Source organism: Lepisma saccharinum, chromosome 15 (assembly GCF_977018435.1).
Source record: "Lepisma saccharinum chromosome 15, izLepSacc3.1, whole genome shotgun sequence".
Classification (NCBI taxonomy): Eukaryota; Metazoa; Arthropoda; class Insecta; order Zygentoma; family Lepismatidae; genus Lepisma; species Lepisma saccharinum.
In genome coordinates, this window is record NC_139243.1 from 30,899,204 (window position 1) to 30,914,596 (window position 15,393).

At 39.5% G+C, this 15,393-nt stretch overlaps 1 protein-coding gene across 2 annotated transcripts in view; it reads left to right on the forward strand.

Moving 5' to 3' along the window:
• Positions 1–2,260: 2,260 nt before the first annotated feature.
• Positions 2,261–15,393, forward strand: part of LOC145999662 (glutamate receptor ionotropic, NMDA 2B-like) — a 957,426-nt gene continuing 944,293 nt past the window's right edge. For both annotated transcript variants that reach the window (XR_014443422.1, XM_083136793.1), the window contains exon 1: positions 2,261–2,563. Coding sequence is in view for 1 of the 2 variants with exons in the window: in XM_083136793.1 (XP_082992919.1) it covers positions 2,302–2,563 (262 nt within the window). In the remaining variant the exon portion in view is untranslated. The remainder of the gene's footprint in view (positions 2,564–15,393) is intronic.

The following is a 15,393-nucleotide window of genomic DNA, read 5'->3' on the forward strand; positions in this document are numbered from 1 at the left end:
TGATTGAGAAAATAAACAATTGGCGGTGTGTGCTAACACCTTGCAACCTGTGTGCAGGGCTGTAGTCGAGGATATACTTCGGTTCACGCCGCATACCCCCTGTGTAACTTTACTCGTTAACGTATACCTTCTTTTACAATGCTTTCTACTTTCCTTTCGTTTATTTATTGATGTAATTTGTCCATTACTTCAGTGAGTTTATTGAGATCTGCTTTTTGTTATCAAATACCAATGTAGAAGTTTGACTTCACACGACATGAACTTTCAAAGTACATATCTAATAAGTCATGCGAAATCTCAATCTGTTTCTCTTTTTCGCAATGATTGGCGGCGAACTATAATCGAAGCAACAATTGATACATTGTATAATTTTTTCGTTCACTTTTAGTATAATTATCAGTATTATTAAAAGTTATTAAAAGTATACAAATTGATAATTCGCGAAAGCAGAATCAACAAGAAAATGAAATACTATAGTATAACATGCTACGTGTTTCATGTATATTTCGTGCCATTTATGGGTATAGCATTATCATCATCATCAGAATTATACATTGAATAATAAATTTTGTACGAGGGACCTGTTGGGGTATAATTTGTTTAATAATGGAATGATTGAAACAATGAACATACACATAGTTTGCCTGTACTCTCCTCTACTCAAAGTTACCCTTGCAAATAGTTCCCATCATGTTCGATGCATTTGAGCAAGCGTTTTACCAGGCGTCGAAAAAAGTTTGGAAAAATTCCACAGAACACCCACCGTTCAGAGCTGTTTTCAGCTCCTGTAGGTCCTAGAATCTCATGCCACGATGCACAGACTTAGTACAGACTTAATTTGTTTTTGTTTATTATCTAGTAGATTTCTGTATATATGGTTGTACAAGTTTGCTGCATTTTAGTACAGACCTATTGCTGATCTACCTACATTTTCAACTTTGAGTCAGTGCTTGTATTCTTTAAGAAGAATAAGTCTTTGGGGTCCACATGCAGTCACTTATGAGCCGCTGCGAAGGCCTTTCCACCCATTTGCCTGAGAACTGAGGCCATTGTCGAACTTGTCCTCTATTAGTAAACATGCTGGTGTGGTAAGCATGCACAGAGATATTGAATTTTCATTTGCCGAGAAATTTCTGTAATTTTTAGGCTGACAGAGGGCAAGAAACCACTCCTCTTCATTGGTGCAAGTGTGTAGATGAGGCGCCATCTTGAAAATAACAAACATGGCGTTTTGAAACTCACTTGATTACAGTTCCTTCATGTAAATTTGAGCTGTATACAATACTACAATTTTTAATGGACTTTTAAGATTTATATTTGACTCTTGTAATATTGCATGGCAAAATAAATTTGGCCTACACTCTATCCCGGTAATCTCTGGAGCAAGGCCGCGCATAAGGCAGAGATGGGGAGAAGGTGAATGGGCGGAGCTGAATCAGTACACGCTGCTGCAATGGCTGGTAACTGCAGTCGCTTTCCCCCACCCCGCAATCCCGTTCCCTAGCACGTGTTCGCGTCACTACTTGCGCAGATGCTTGTTTTCGTTCGCTCGCTCCAGAGATTCCTGGGACAGAGTATAGGTAAATTTCTCAGATATATCGAACGAGACCAAGATACTCAGAAACTAAGTTTCGGTCTCGGTACTATCCCACCCCCCCTCCCCATAACAAATTTCAGAGAACACCACCATGCGTGAACGCGGTGTTGGGAATAGTATCCGCTAATGGAAGATGCCCAGCGGAAGCTAATTGCCAAGGTAGGGGAGACGTCCGTACTCTGGTGACCGAGAGAGTCTGAGCGAGGAGAGGGTGAAAAAAAAAGTGAACGTACGCTGGCTTCCCTCCGCGCATGTTTCGTGCGGTGCTCGCGTGGATCTAGCGACACGACGTTCCCCGACCACGAGTCGTCTCTGAAAAGCAACAAGTTAGACTGTGATCTCGAGAAAGACGGATGTTCGCGGGTTTGACGCGTGGTAGCGCTTTAGCTGCGTACGCGAGGAAAGCTGACTGAGATATCGCCCAATTTCACCGTCGCGAAAACGTACGGTAGATGTCAGTGCGTTCGCCGGAACAATATTTTTGCTAAACTCTCGTGTTTCTTTCGCGTACAAAGTTGTTGAACACGAGAACATGCTCGTAACTCTCTAGTTTTGTGAGTAAATAACTAAAACGACGCCTCGGGAAGTGTTATGTGAACAATTAGCTTCGATTTTCGTGAACTCTCGCAGCATATTTCTGGGACGCAAGGGATTAAATAGAGAAGCAGGGTTCTCTTAAGTGTACCTCAACATTGTGGTACAACATGGCTTGCCGTGCGGATGTACTGAAGTTACTTCTTCTGTGTTGTGTAGTGTTGAAGACATGCAGTGAACTTTCCGAGGAGAAGATACCAGTGAATATTGGGGTGGTTGTGCCCCATATGATGTTCAGACTGCGTTCGTATAAGAGTACTGTCGTCAAGGCCCTGAATACTTTCACGAAAGCTAGACAGACATTCGTGTTCCCCACTAAATACAATGTGAGCTTCTACATCGCTATGCTAGAGCCTAAGCCGAGTCCTAACGGTGAGCACAATACTAATTTTTAGCAGTATCTTCTATATTTAGTAATAAATAGGCATTTTGGCTGTTGTAATACAGGTTGTTCTTTAATTATTAGGCAGCATATTCGCGTTCTTGTGATTCCGCACTGTAGTTTCTTTGAAAGATCAGTAGCTCTAGTTACTCCATTGTTATTTACATTTACGCTGAAATTTGAATTTTAAAAAGTTAGAAATAACAGTAATGCAGTAAATATAAGATCAAACTTTATTACTTTCCTCTACTACTCCGTGGTGCAACAGCCCCTTGACGAGAAAGACGTGCTAAGCGGCTTTTTGTTGAGTTACACGTGGTCGGCGCGCCGAGTCCCATCTTCGCTGTTTCTACCTTCTATACGGTTTACTTTTAACCCGCGATCGGTCGCGGATGAGCGCCGCGCTCACTTTAAATTTTAATGAAATGCCATTTTAACAGTATTTAAAATATTGGCCTGTGGTGCTCTCTCGCTGACTTTTAGACAGACCATTGTTGTCGAACTAGTGTTGTCAGTGTCAGCGCAAAGCTCTCACGCGACAGATTACGTTATATATTTTTTTATTTACATTTGTGCATTATTTAGTCAATAGATCTATCCTGTTTCTAGTGAGTTTTCGTACATATGTTCTTGTCGTTTTAATAGAAAATTCGAAAAGTGTCGTAGTGATTAGATTTCTGGAGATCAGATGGAACTACCTCAGAGGAACATGCGTATTTTGTTAACGCTGAGACTTGTTGCCTTCGACGATGTATTTTACGCTGTTTGAAAACAAATAAACATTTTGAAACAAAAATGTAATGAATAAGAAGGATTATAATAAACAGATCATTACAAGTACAAAAAGAATATTTAAAAAAATAGAATACGGTGAAATATGCCTGAAAAGCAAGGGTGAGCGCCGCGCTCACTCGCGACCGGCGACGTGACTACAGCGAGCGCTACCGATCCCGGGTTAAATAGCTCTTCAATTGTCTTCTCGATGCTGGGTCAATATTGAAAATTTGAAGCTCCCACCGGATATCGAACCCGAGATCGCTCGTACAAACGCAAGAGCGCTAATCATTTGACTATGCGCAGGAGCTCGTTAGTTCCGTCTAGTCAACATTAGCAGCTGCTTATATTGCAAGTAAAAGATACTCACAACTAGCAAATTACTTGCAAGACCATTAAAGTGCGTTACTCTCAATATTTAAAAAAAATCCTCCTTAGGCTAATCGCGACAAATATTATGAACGATGATTTTGTAGAATGGATGGAATGGAACAAATAGGCTGACGCCAGGATTCGAATCTAGAGCCATCGCTGGTACCATTGTTAATGCAGTACTGCAATGTCATTGTAAATACATTTGTTTTAAAGAAGATAAACTACTTCCTCCTCAATTACATTTTCGCAATAAAAATTACAGCACATATTCGTGCCACCTCGATAACCAAACGTGCTTATTGGTCGATTCAGAATCTCGGCACCGCAAGTTCAAGATTCGAGTTCCGTCTTGGAATGGGTATTCCTTTTATGAGTATCCATTCATCAATTTGATCTAGTCATTACTCATCTTCATGGTATCTATTAGCCTAATGAGACAGAAAAGCGATTCAAATAAGTATGTTGCTCCGAACTTGTCCGTGACTACAACTCAATCTGTTGCTTTTCCATCGTATTCGTCTGTCACGGAAGCGTTTGTAGTACTTGTGATTGAGAGTTTATCGTCCTTTATGTTCGCAACTTTGTTTCAAATTTTGAACTCCACCTTGCGTAGAAGAAGGTGAATGGACGAGTTGATACCTGGTGGAAGCACGTATTGGTTCATATCACACTTTCAACTGTAGGTCCAGTCCTGATTAGCCTTACGGTGCATAAAAAAGCAGAAACTCAGAATAGGTTGATAGACAATCTTAACACGCGAACCCCAAGGGCATGTCAGAATGGTTGAGTATTCATTACTCCTTACTCCTCGAAATATCTACTACTTTGTTCGTTTGAGTTTGTTTCTATAGTCCACTTTATTCATAGAAAGGTTAATCGGGACTTGACCTACATTTTAAAGTGTGATTCGAACCTCTGTGTGCCTCCACCAGGTATCGACCCGGGACCCCTCGATTCGAACCATAATCTATGCAAGACAACGTGTTTTACAAAAATGTGTTATTTGAACACAGAACATCATAGCGCATCGCACTACGTCGCGATGGGTTTCGGGTTCGAATCCCCGCCTGGCCATGGATGTTTGTGAATGTTAATTCATCATATCATCACTCATCCCCATCTTCGCAATTAGCTAGAAAGTGGTAAAATAAGACAAATCAATCAATAAATCAATCCGAACATCATAATTTAATATAGCGTCGTCGCCTTGTAATCAAGGGGTCCCGGGTTCGATTCCCGGTGGAGGCACATAGTGGTTCGGATCCCACTTTAAACTTTAGGTCCAGTCCCGATGAGCCATGCTGTGCATAAAGTGGACTTAAAAGAACAAATCAATCAATCAATCAATCATAATTTAATAGAATCGGGATGCCCTCACCGACTTGAATGTATTGAAGTTCAAAGTATGCCTAATTTCAGTGGAACCTTTTTTTTTTCTGATACCTTTGAGAAAATAACTTAATTAAAATTCCATGAAAGCTAAACCATTATTGCAATTGTAGCAGGGAAGAAGTCATATAATTAATCTAAGAAATACTTAAGAGAAATTATATACTCCAAATCAAACTAAAAATTGTTAGTACCTGGAGTAAGAATAGTTTGAAATTAGCTGCAACATTGCAGTCCTCCCATATACTGGCAATTGTTGGCATTTCTGTCAGTTTTTTCGTTCCTACATCTTTGATAATGAGAAATAGAATCAGTGATGTGCCCTAGACTATACGTTTACGTCTACATGCTTTGTCTACACGTAATCTACGCGTAGATTAGATTGGGTTATAGTTGACATAGACTACGTAGACAATCTAAACTGCATTTTCAAGGGTTTCATGAATGGAAAGTGACATTTTCAACTATATTGTTTCCTAACGAAATGAAAAGAATCCTATTTACAACAAAATTTCTCTTCTTTTCTATCATCAACTATGGAAGAAGTTAAATAGTATGCAAAAAAACAACAACAGATAGCAGTCGCGACGCAAGGGTGGTCTATTTTCCATAAAACACTAGAATATTTCCTGTATAAGGTATCTTCCTACGTGAGAAATTGTTCGAATTTGGAAGAAAGAGTATGAAATGTTCTCTTCACACATCAGCAACTGATACGCAGTATAATTTTCTTTTAATTCCACGACGCCCTTCGCTAAGTTATCACCTTTCGCCATGTTGTTTACATAGATTACGTAATCTACGTGTATAAAATAGTCTACGTGTAGAATGTAGACTATCGTTGTTTACGCGTAGACGCACATCACTGAATAGAATGCTGTATTCATACCCCACCCATTTTCGAATATGAGAGCTCTGGCTTTGTAGTGCGACGTTGACCACTACACCACGGAGTGTGGCGATTGTTGGTATGAGATAATTCTCCCTAGCACGTACAACGCGTACAGCCAGTCTCAATATTTAACAGTAGGCAAGTTGTCCATTGCTATTTTCGCTCTTTTTCTTCTTCATTCTGTGTGTTTTTAGGGAATTGAAATGGTCAGCTTTTCCGTGCTTCTTGCTTTAAGTCTTGGGATACATGTTGCGAAAACAGAATTAATAAACATGGTGATGGACAATTTGACTGCTATTAATATTTGCTGTCGACTGCAGAGAAGAGTGGGGAACATTTGAACATCATGAATTTCTTGGCCTAGAAAAGAAATTGTGTGGATTTGACAACGCCAGTGGCACTATCGGATTAAGAATTATAGATACTCGAGTTTGGAATCCAGTTAAAAGTTAACCAGGAGCTACATAAAAACGAGTTACATCACAATTTAGCTTACTCAATTCTGCGTTAGAGTTGACGAGCTGTATCTTTGCGGGTGAACCCTGCCCAAGCACGGCTGCGCAGTAGCAAGGGGGAGGAGCTACCGGCTGCGCGTCATTATCCTTGCGTTCTGTCCTTGCTGTCGACCACCCGAAGGGCGATTAGGTGGCAACTACATAAACATAAACATATCTCTCTCACACTCTGCGCGGAGTAGCCAAGGCACCCGCAAAGATATAGCTCGTCAACTCTAGTTTATGCTAACGATTTTTTTTTCCAATATGCCTTATATGTTTTATCGCCGTGAGAACAAAGAAAGGGCTGTTATATATAGTTCTGCAAACGCGCGCTCTCTGAAATTATGTAAATAAAAAATGTGTTCGATCGTTTTGAAATTTTAGTAGGGTGTAGGCAGAAAGGTTTTAAACACAATTATTAATTTTCAGGTTTTCAAAATTTGTCAAAAACAACATGTTTTTACAATTTTGCGAAACAACTTTTTCTTAGTATTGCAATACTGATCTTGTTTTGAAGCTCTTTGTATCCGGTTTTTTAAAGGCATGATCGTTGTCAATTTACTTTGCGGAACAGATTTTATACAGCTTTTTATTCAGCAAGGTAAAGCTCTACGTGAAACGTGGCAAAACCGCACGCACTCACTCGCAACGTCAGCTTTTCCACGGTGCAGTGTTTTTATGTAGGTCAACTGGTTAACTCAAGTATCTACAATTTATAATCGGACAATAGAGGAAAAGGTCTAAATATAGCCCCCCCTTTTTATGTTGTCATTTTCGGAGGAAATAAATTAATATATCAAGCACCTGCCTTTAAAATGCATATCTATGAAATATATACTTAAATGTAATAGCATGCTAAAGTATAGAAGGTCTCCATTTTTTTTAAAAAAAAAGCAATTTCCAAAAAATGGTAAAATGATGTATTGTATATGGGTAGGTTCTTTAGGGAACATTTAAACAGCAGTTTTGTTTAACGCAACTTGCATAATAATGATTTTTGTGTGATAAATCTTTACATGAGCTAGAAGACTGTTTTTGTTCATTTTTTTATTAAAAGGTAACACACCAATTTTGACTTAGTGCCTTAGTGTGATAGCCTGAGGTGAAATACATCTGTTAGTGACACGTGACAGCAACAGTGTTGCCAGTGTCCCTCGTAATATTGTGAAAACATCGATTTTTGGAACAGCCATTGTGCAATGTTTTTGAAACTTAGTGCCTTTGGCAACACCTTGCTTATTTGTTATTAAAACATGCATGTTCTTACATATGTTTGTCTCTCTAAATTTTCCCAATATACAGGGCATTCTCTTGACAGAAAGCGTTTCTTCTCATTCCGTTTTGCTATTCCGTTATACGGTCGTAAACACCGGGTTGCGTGACTTTTCGGACACTCTGTACTATGTTAAGCTCTTGGAGCCCAAACATAGTGGTGCCTCTATGAGCAGGAACTTGAAACTCTTACTTCTAGTACTGAAATGTCTTAATTCACAGTTCTAAGTTATACAAGTAACTCAATTTCTATGAAAAGTGGAGTTGCACCACTTGTGCTCTGAACCCCTCAAATGTACCCCAACCCTGCATAATCTTTTATGTTTGTGAACCTACGTGGTATTGAATTCTTTTTATTTTTTGAGATCATAATATTTTACAGACAATATCACAGTAATGCTACTATAGGTACTAGTTATCAACCTTGATTATATATTTTTTTAGTTATGTCGCCATATTTTTCATGGCGAAGATAATTGATTTGCTTTTGTTACTTCGCCTTTTGTGCCAATTTTAGCTAATTTTGGCGAAGATGGGAATGAGTGAGGATGTGATGAAATTCATGAATGGACCCTCACAAACATCCATGCCCAGTTCAGGATCCGAATCCACAACCCCTGGCGTCACAGCGCGATGTGTTAACCATTCCGCCACTGGGGCCGGTTGTGCGAGTCTTCTTTACTATTTTACATTGGTTACACCAACAGTTTGTCGTCGACAGAAAAAAGAACAACATATTGACAAGGAAATTCCACAGAAGATAGTACAAGACAATTTCATTAATGAGAAATGAAAAATAAACACAAACGTACACATGTACAAAAGCGCGCGTCTCATTTCGGAAAATTTCGTGTAATTTAGAGTGACATCATATCAAATATTTGACCCATTTCAGTGTCATTTTCTGCTGTTGTTATGCCTATTAGATTTAAGTTGATGATTTTAGTATGCTTTACTATCTATCAAATATAGCTATCCAAAATTATACCTGGATATCCAAACAACAAAAAGATCACTTGAATAAACAATTCTTAACAACAATGCGGCGAAAGAAAGACAACGGCCTTTATAGAGACTGCCGAAAGTACAGAAAAGTAAATGCGGCCAATCAGAGTATAGGATAGCCTGTTGTATACGATAACAGGGGGTCTCAACAAAACCTAGCATTCGACGCTCAATATGACATGATATACCGTAATACAGAAGTATGACATTGTAAGAGAAAGTGTTTTCAGTAGAACATATGTTTTAAAAAGGGGGTACGGAAGAAAATTAAGGGGCGCGTAAGCACCCCTTCGCTCCCCCCTGCCACCGCCACTGCGGGCATCTTTGGAGCACGGCCGCGCAAAACGGCAGAGAAAGGGGGGGGGGGGATCAAGTGGACAGAACGAAGCAGTACGCGCTGCTCGAAGGCTGGCAACTGCAATCGCTTTCTGCCTTTTCACGCAATACTGTTCCTTCTCGCGTGTTCATTGGTGGAGCCGTCTCACGTCACTTTTTGCACGGAGACTTGTTTTCTTTCGCTTCCTCCAGAGATAGCCTTGTATGTCCCGAGAGCGAGCAAACGAAAGCAAATCTCTGCGCAAGTAGTCACTTGAGAGGGCTGGACCAATCAGCACGCGGCATTGCACAGGGACTGCAGCTACCATCCTTTTTTAGCAGCGTGTAGTGCTTCTCCCGCCCACTCGCTTTCTCCCCATCGCTACCATTATGCGCTACCTTGCTCCAGACATTCCCGGGATAGAATCTAGACCAAAAACAAAATAAGAATTTCTGCACTCGTGCGCAGTATAATTCGCAGTGTATTTCATACTTTAGAGACAGTTATACCCTGTCCCAGCTAACTGTGGAGCAAGGCCGCGCATAGCGGAAGAGAAGGGGGGAAATCGAGTGGCCAGAGCGAAGCAGTACACGCTGCTGGGAAGGCTGGTAACTACAGTCGCTTTCCCCCACTCCACGCAATTTCGTCTCTCTAGCGTCTTCATTGGTGGAGCTGTCTCGCGTCACTACTTGCGCAGAAACTTGTTTTCGTTTACCTGCTCCACAGTTAGCTTGGACAGAGTATAATGGATTAGCGTGCATATGTATCTTACAGAAAATAGCGTGCCTAATGCAGGGTAAAAAGTACTGAGTGGGCCTTAAGGCTCGACGTGACTTTTGGCAGCTCTGAGAACTATTTTTTAAAATTTTCCTTTCAGTTTGAAAAACCGCTGTGATGTTCCAAAATATGAAAAATTACATACGCTTAGAATTCATTTTAGGCCATTGACGTGAATTTTCGAGTAGTTTGCTTTCGCTGGTATCGTATTATCAATATAGACTTACCTATCATATCATTCTAGTGAATGATGGGATCGAAACCTACCACTCCAACAATAAATCGATGGATAATGTAGCTTATTCATCATTCATCCTCATAAATGACGAGAGCACTTGTCATTAAGATGACAAGTCTAAATGCTTGGCTGCGAAAGGTAAATCTGAAATAAAATATCTAAGGAACTAGAAAAACATTCGGTTTCATGAACCTTCAAACCTGAATCATGCATGTTGGTTGGATAAATACCTGTCTATCTGAAGAATGATAATGAAGAATTTAAAATGTCGTAGAATACAATTAATCTAAACTATCTTTGGACTTCGTTGCTTGTTGACCAGCGACACTCTGACCTCTCCTCTCAAGTTCTCTCTCTCAAATCCAAATCAAAAGTCAGTCCTCTCCAAGCCTGTCTACCTCTAAAAACCCAAGCCATGGAGCTCTTTTTCCATGCCGAATCGTGAGTTTTCCACCTGTTTATTGCAAACAACTGACCACCTATTTTCCTGATGAAACTCCTGTATCCTCAACACATCAGGAAGTTTGCTTAATGCTTAACTGTGCAATACTGAAATACCACAGAGGGTAGACGACAGGTGAAAACAAGTGAATGCCCTGGTCAATATGAAGCTTCCAGAGAAGGTTTAAATAAAATGCAATCTTATGTATTAATACGATATCTCAAAACTCTGCAACGTACTCCAGTTGCACACCAGTCGTCAGAAAGTTACTCCGCTACTCCTTTAGTCGGGAACATGAGAATCTGCAAATCATCAGGGCTTGCTGGGTAGAAAAGAAAACACAACACTGTTTTCAAAGATAAAACGCAGTTTTATAAACGCGTATATTTCATAATCACTTACCAGTACAACATTAGAACATTCACTACTAACGTTGGTATATTCCCTCACATAAAGCGAAAGTCAAAGAACATAATTAATTGTTTACTTTCAACTTATCGGCAAGAAGAAAACTCGAAAAACCAAAATCTATACTTCAATTCTCTCCGTTTCCAAGTTCTTATTATTTTTCACCTTCAATTGTTTTTCAAACTCAGTCTGTCGTCAGGTGAGAAACATTCAGGTTAGTTCACTTCCTCGGCTGAGATTAGAAAGTGACGTCAACAGGAACAGATTTTGACGTATTTATAAACATGTATAAAAGTTGCAACTACAACTGTATCAGTCTAAGTATAATTATCTGTGACAACTTGAACATTATTTGAAATAACAAACATTTTAAAAATCTTAACTTTTTATAAATATAAAATCTTAAACTCTCAGGTTCGTTACAACTCAAGAAATAATACATGAGAGGAGATTTGTGTTTTGTTATTGTAATTACAGTAGAATGGGGTGGATAAATTCTCCTACTGGGTGACCAAGCATTCCTCGTACCGTCATTGACAATTCTGGGTTGTAACTATTTCATTGAAAGTTAATGGGAGTGTTACAATCCATAAGTGTCCTGGACTGTACCTCCTAACAGTGCCTATGTCAACACGTGTTAAACCGGCAGTTTCAGATAGTTACTAAAAGTACTAAAAGATGTCGCTACAAACGCAAAATAATTAAATTAACGTCTGTAGGCTACATATGCCACGGTAGGATGATACGTAAAAAATACATGTAGTGTTCTTATTACTCTGCTGCACAATAAATAAATGTTGTCGACAATTTATATGCCACATATTTTCGGGGTGCCAGTTCCGTATATCGGAATTGTGTATTGCGGAACATAGTTCAAGGTTCCATTATGCTTTTTACACGAAAACAAACACAATTTTTCACATAGAGAGTAGTTGGGTAACACTTTACTATACCTGAGACAGATTCCTTCAAATTTACAGGAGAAAGTACTTACAGAAATCATTTTGTGAGGCGTTGTAGATGTTCCGGAATGTAGTTGTGTTCCATTTTAATGCGAATCCATGTGGTTTTATACGAAAATCTCTCTCCGACGTGCTATTCCTGCTCCCGCCATTTGCTTTTTACACGAGAGCAGTGTACGCGCTATTGCTGCGCGACCATATGGTTTGTGGACGAGAGTACAAAGCGTCGTACGCGTAAACCCCGTAGCACGGCCCCGTAGTCAAGCCACGCGTGTTTATCTCTACAAGATGACGTGTCGAGGATGCGCTGTGAAGATGTTGCCAGGTGTTGAAGATGCGGTGGAATTTTTAATTGAACATGGAATCGTCAAGAAAGAAATGGACTGCGGAAAATGTGGGGGTGTATGCACTTCACGGGCTACTTGTCTGAGTACGAAAAGTGATATAAGTAATTAAAAAAGTGAATTTAAAATTCCTAAAGTTTTTTTTTTCATTTTTAAATTTTCCGTATATGCTAAATTGAACGAAAGGAGTGCTAATGGAACCTAACCTAACAGGCCTAACCTAACCTAGTAGGCATACCTCGTCCCCGTAAGTAAGTAAAAAAGTGAATTTAAAATTCCTAATTTTTTTTTCATTTTTAAATTTTCCGTATATGCTAAATTGAACGAAAGGAGTGCTAATGGAACCTAACCTAACAGGCCTAACCTAACCTAGTAGGCATACCTCGTCCCCGTAAGTAAGTAAAAAAGTGAATTTAAAATTCCTAATTTTTTTTTTATTTTTAAATTTTCCGTATATGCTAAATTGAACGAAAGGAGTGCTAATGGAACCTAACCTAACAGGCCTAACCTAACCTAGTAGGCATACCTCGTCCCCGTAAGTAAGTAAAAAAGTGAATTTAAAATTCCTAAAGTGTTTTTAAATTTTAAATTTTCCATATATGCTAAATTGAACGAAAGGAGTGCTAATGGAACCTAACCTAACAGGCCTAACCTAACCTAGTAGGCATACCTCGTCCCCGTAAGTAAGTAAAAAAGTGAATTTAAAATTCCTAAAGTGTTTTTAAATTTTAAATTTTCCATATATGCTAAATTGAACGAAAGGAGTGCTAATGGAACCTAACCTAACAGGCCTAACCTAACCTAGTAGGCATACCTCGTCCCCGTAAGTAAGTAAAAAAGTGAATTTAAAATTCCTAAAGTGTTTTTAAATTTTAAATTTTCCATATATGCTAAATTGAACGAAAGGAGTGCTAATGGAACCTAACCTAACAGGCCTAACCTAACCTAGTAGGCATACCTCGTCCCCGTAAGTAAGTAAAAAAGTGAATTTAAAATTCCTAAAGTGTTTTTAAATTTTAAATTTTCCATATATGCTAAATTGAACGAAAGGAGTGCTAATGGAACCTAACCTAACAGGCCTAACCTAACCTAGTAGGCATACCTCGTACCCGTAAGTAAGTAAAAAAGTCAATTAAAAATTCCTAAAGTGTTTTTAATTTTTAAATTTTTATTTGAGCATCCTGCCCAAAACTAGGTATTTTTCGGTAAAGGAGCTTGCAACACTGCATGCACACTCCAAATCGACAAAACACTGGCTCAACGAACGATCAACGGTAAGCTATCGCCATGTTATGTGTGGAAATAAACAAGAACAGTAAGAACTGTAAATGTAAGAAATATACATTATTTTCGTTAGAAATTCCATTCTTTCACCCACATAAGTGTTCGGGAATGCATAATAATACGTTAGCAATGTGAAAAAGTGCGAAAGAGATTATTTCCAGGTGTCTCAGGTATAGTAAAGTAGTACCAGTAGTTGTTGTTATTCCTTTTTTCGCTTCCCTAACACACAATATGGCCGACACAGGTTGACTACTGTTGTGGGTATGCAGTGTTTCCAACCTTCTTCACCTAAAAATACCTACTTGTGTTCGTCACGTGTGCAAATTGCACGTTATGCACGGGTAGCTGACGGATAGCCCCACGAACCATTTCCGATAAGGTTAGGTTAGGTTTGGTAAGAATAGTTTAAAAAAAAGGGGGTTTGTAACACTGACAGGGGGTTACGTCATTAAACGTATGGAGCATCCGGTTCACGTAGGGGAAGCAAATGAAAGCAATGGCTCTTGTGTGTCGGTGAAATATTTCTCTTGCAAAATACATGATTTCCCGGTCAAATAGATTCCACGATGAAAGAAAATACCTCGACGAACGTTAGAAACCGTAGAGAAACTCATTTCCGTAAGTAGTTTCTTCTGTAAAAATGTGTCTCCAATACACGGAACTGATACCATTTTCGGATATTGTGAATGCAGAATACTGCATCCTTTCTTGCGGTATATTGTCTTACCTTATTTACATTGTTGCATGTATAATTGATTTCTTCTTTGTCTTTTCAACATGCTAGGGATTTAGTATTTGTTTATACTGGGTTTCTCCATGTTAATTATTTCTTGCGAAGTTTGATTTACGTCGTTTTTATGTAATTTTTTTTCTAACTGCAGCGATGTAGATGAAAATGATGAAGAGGTCAAGGAAACCCAGACAAGTATTCGAAGCCGAAATTGTGAAACAAACACTCAGCACGTTCAGCCACTGAGATGGAGAAATCTTATATGTTCACGTTTTGCTCAAAAAGAGGCTCATTCGTGCTGCATCTAGAGTTTAAGGGAGCTTTCAGACCGAAGCGACAGGCGACGAACGACACAGATTTCACACCGAAGTGACAAGCGACACTTGTTTCTCTGCTCAGTCCACACGTGGGCATCGGCTGATGATACCGATATAATTGCACTAATCAGTTTATTAGTCACCAGAATAAAACATAAGACATTGTAATACGTAAACCATGTACATGGCCCTCCCCGATGGCGCAGTGGTAGCGTCGTCGCCTTGTAATCAAGGGGTCCCGGGTTCGATACCTAGTAAAGGCACATAGTGGTTCGGATCCCACTTTAAACTGTAGGACCAGTACCGATTAGCGTTACTGTGCATAAAATGTACTTAACACACCAAATAAAAAGTAAACCGTGTACGATGTTTAGGCATGTTGTCCATCAGGAAACGAATACCTCAAACTGTATAAGCTTGACTTTTGCTTTCCAGCTTGGATAAAGCGAAGACCTGAATATTATTACTCTATCCCGGGAATCTCTGGAGCAAGGCCAGTCTTAACAGTAGAGATGGGGAGAAAGCGAGTTGGTGGAGCGACGCAGTACAAGTCGCTGGAAAGACTGGTAACAGCTGTCGCACTTTCCCCTCCACGCAACCCCGTCCCCTCTCTGGAGTCACTTCTTGGACAGAGTCTTGATTGCGTTCGCTCCCTCCAGAGATTCCCTGGACAAAGTGTAGAGCAGTGGTTCTCAACCTTCGTGAGACTGAGGCCCGGTAATTTTTTCTTGAAAGTTGATGACCTGATCTCATGAATTTTCCTCGTAAATACCTCTCCCGTTTATAAACTTTTATGCG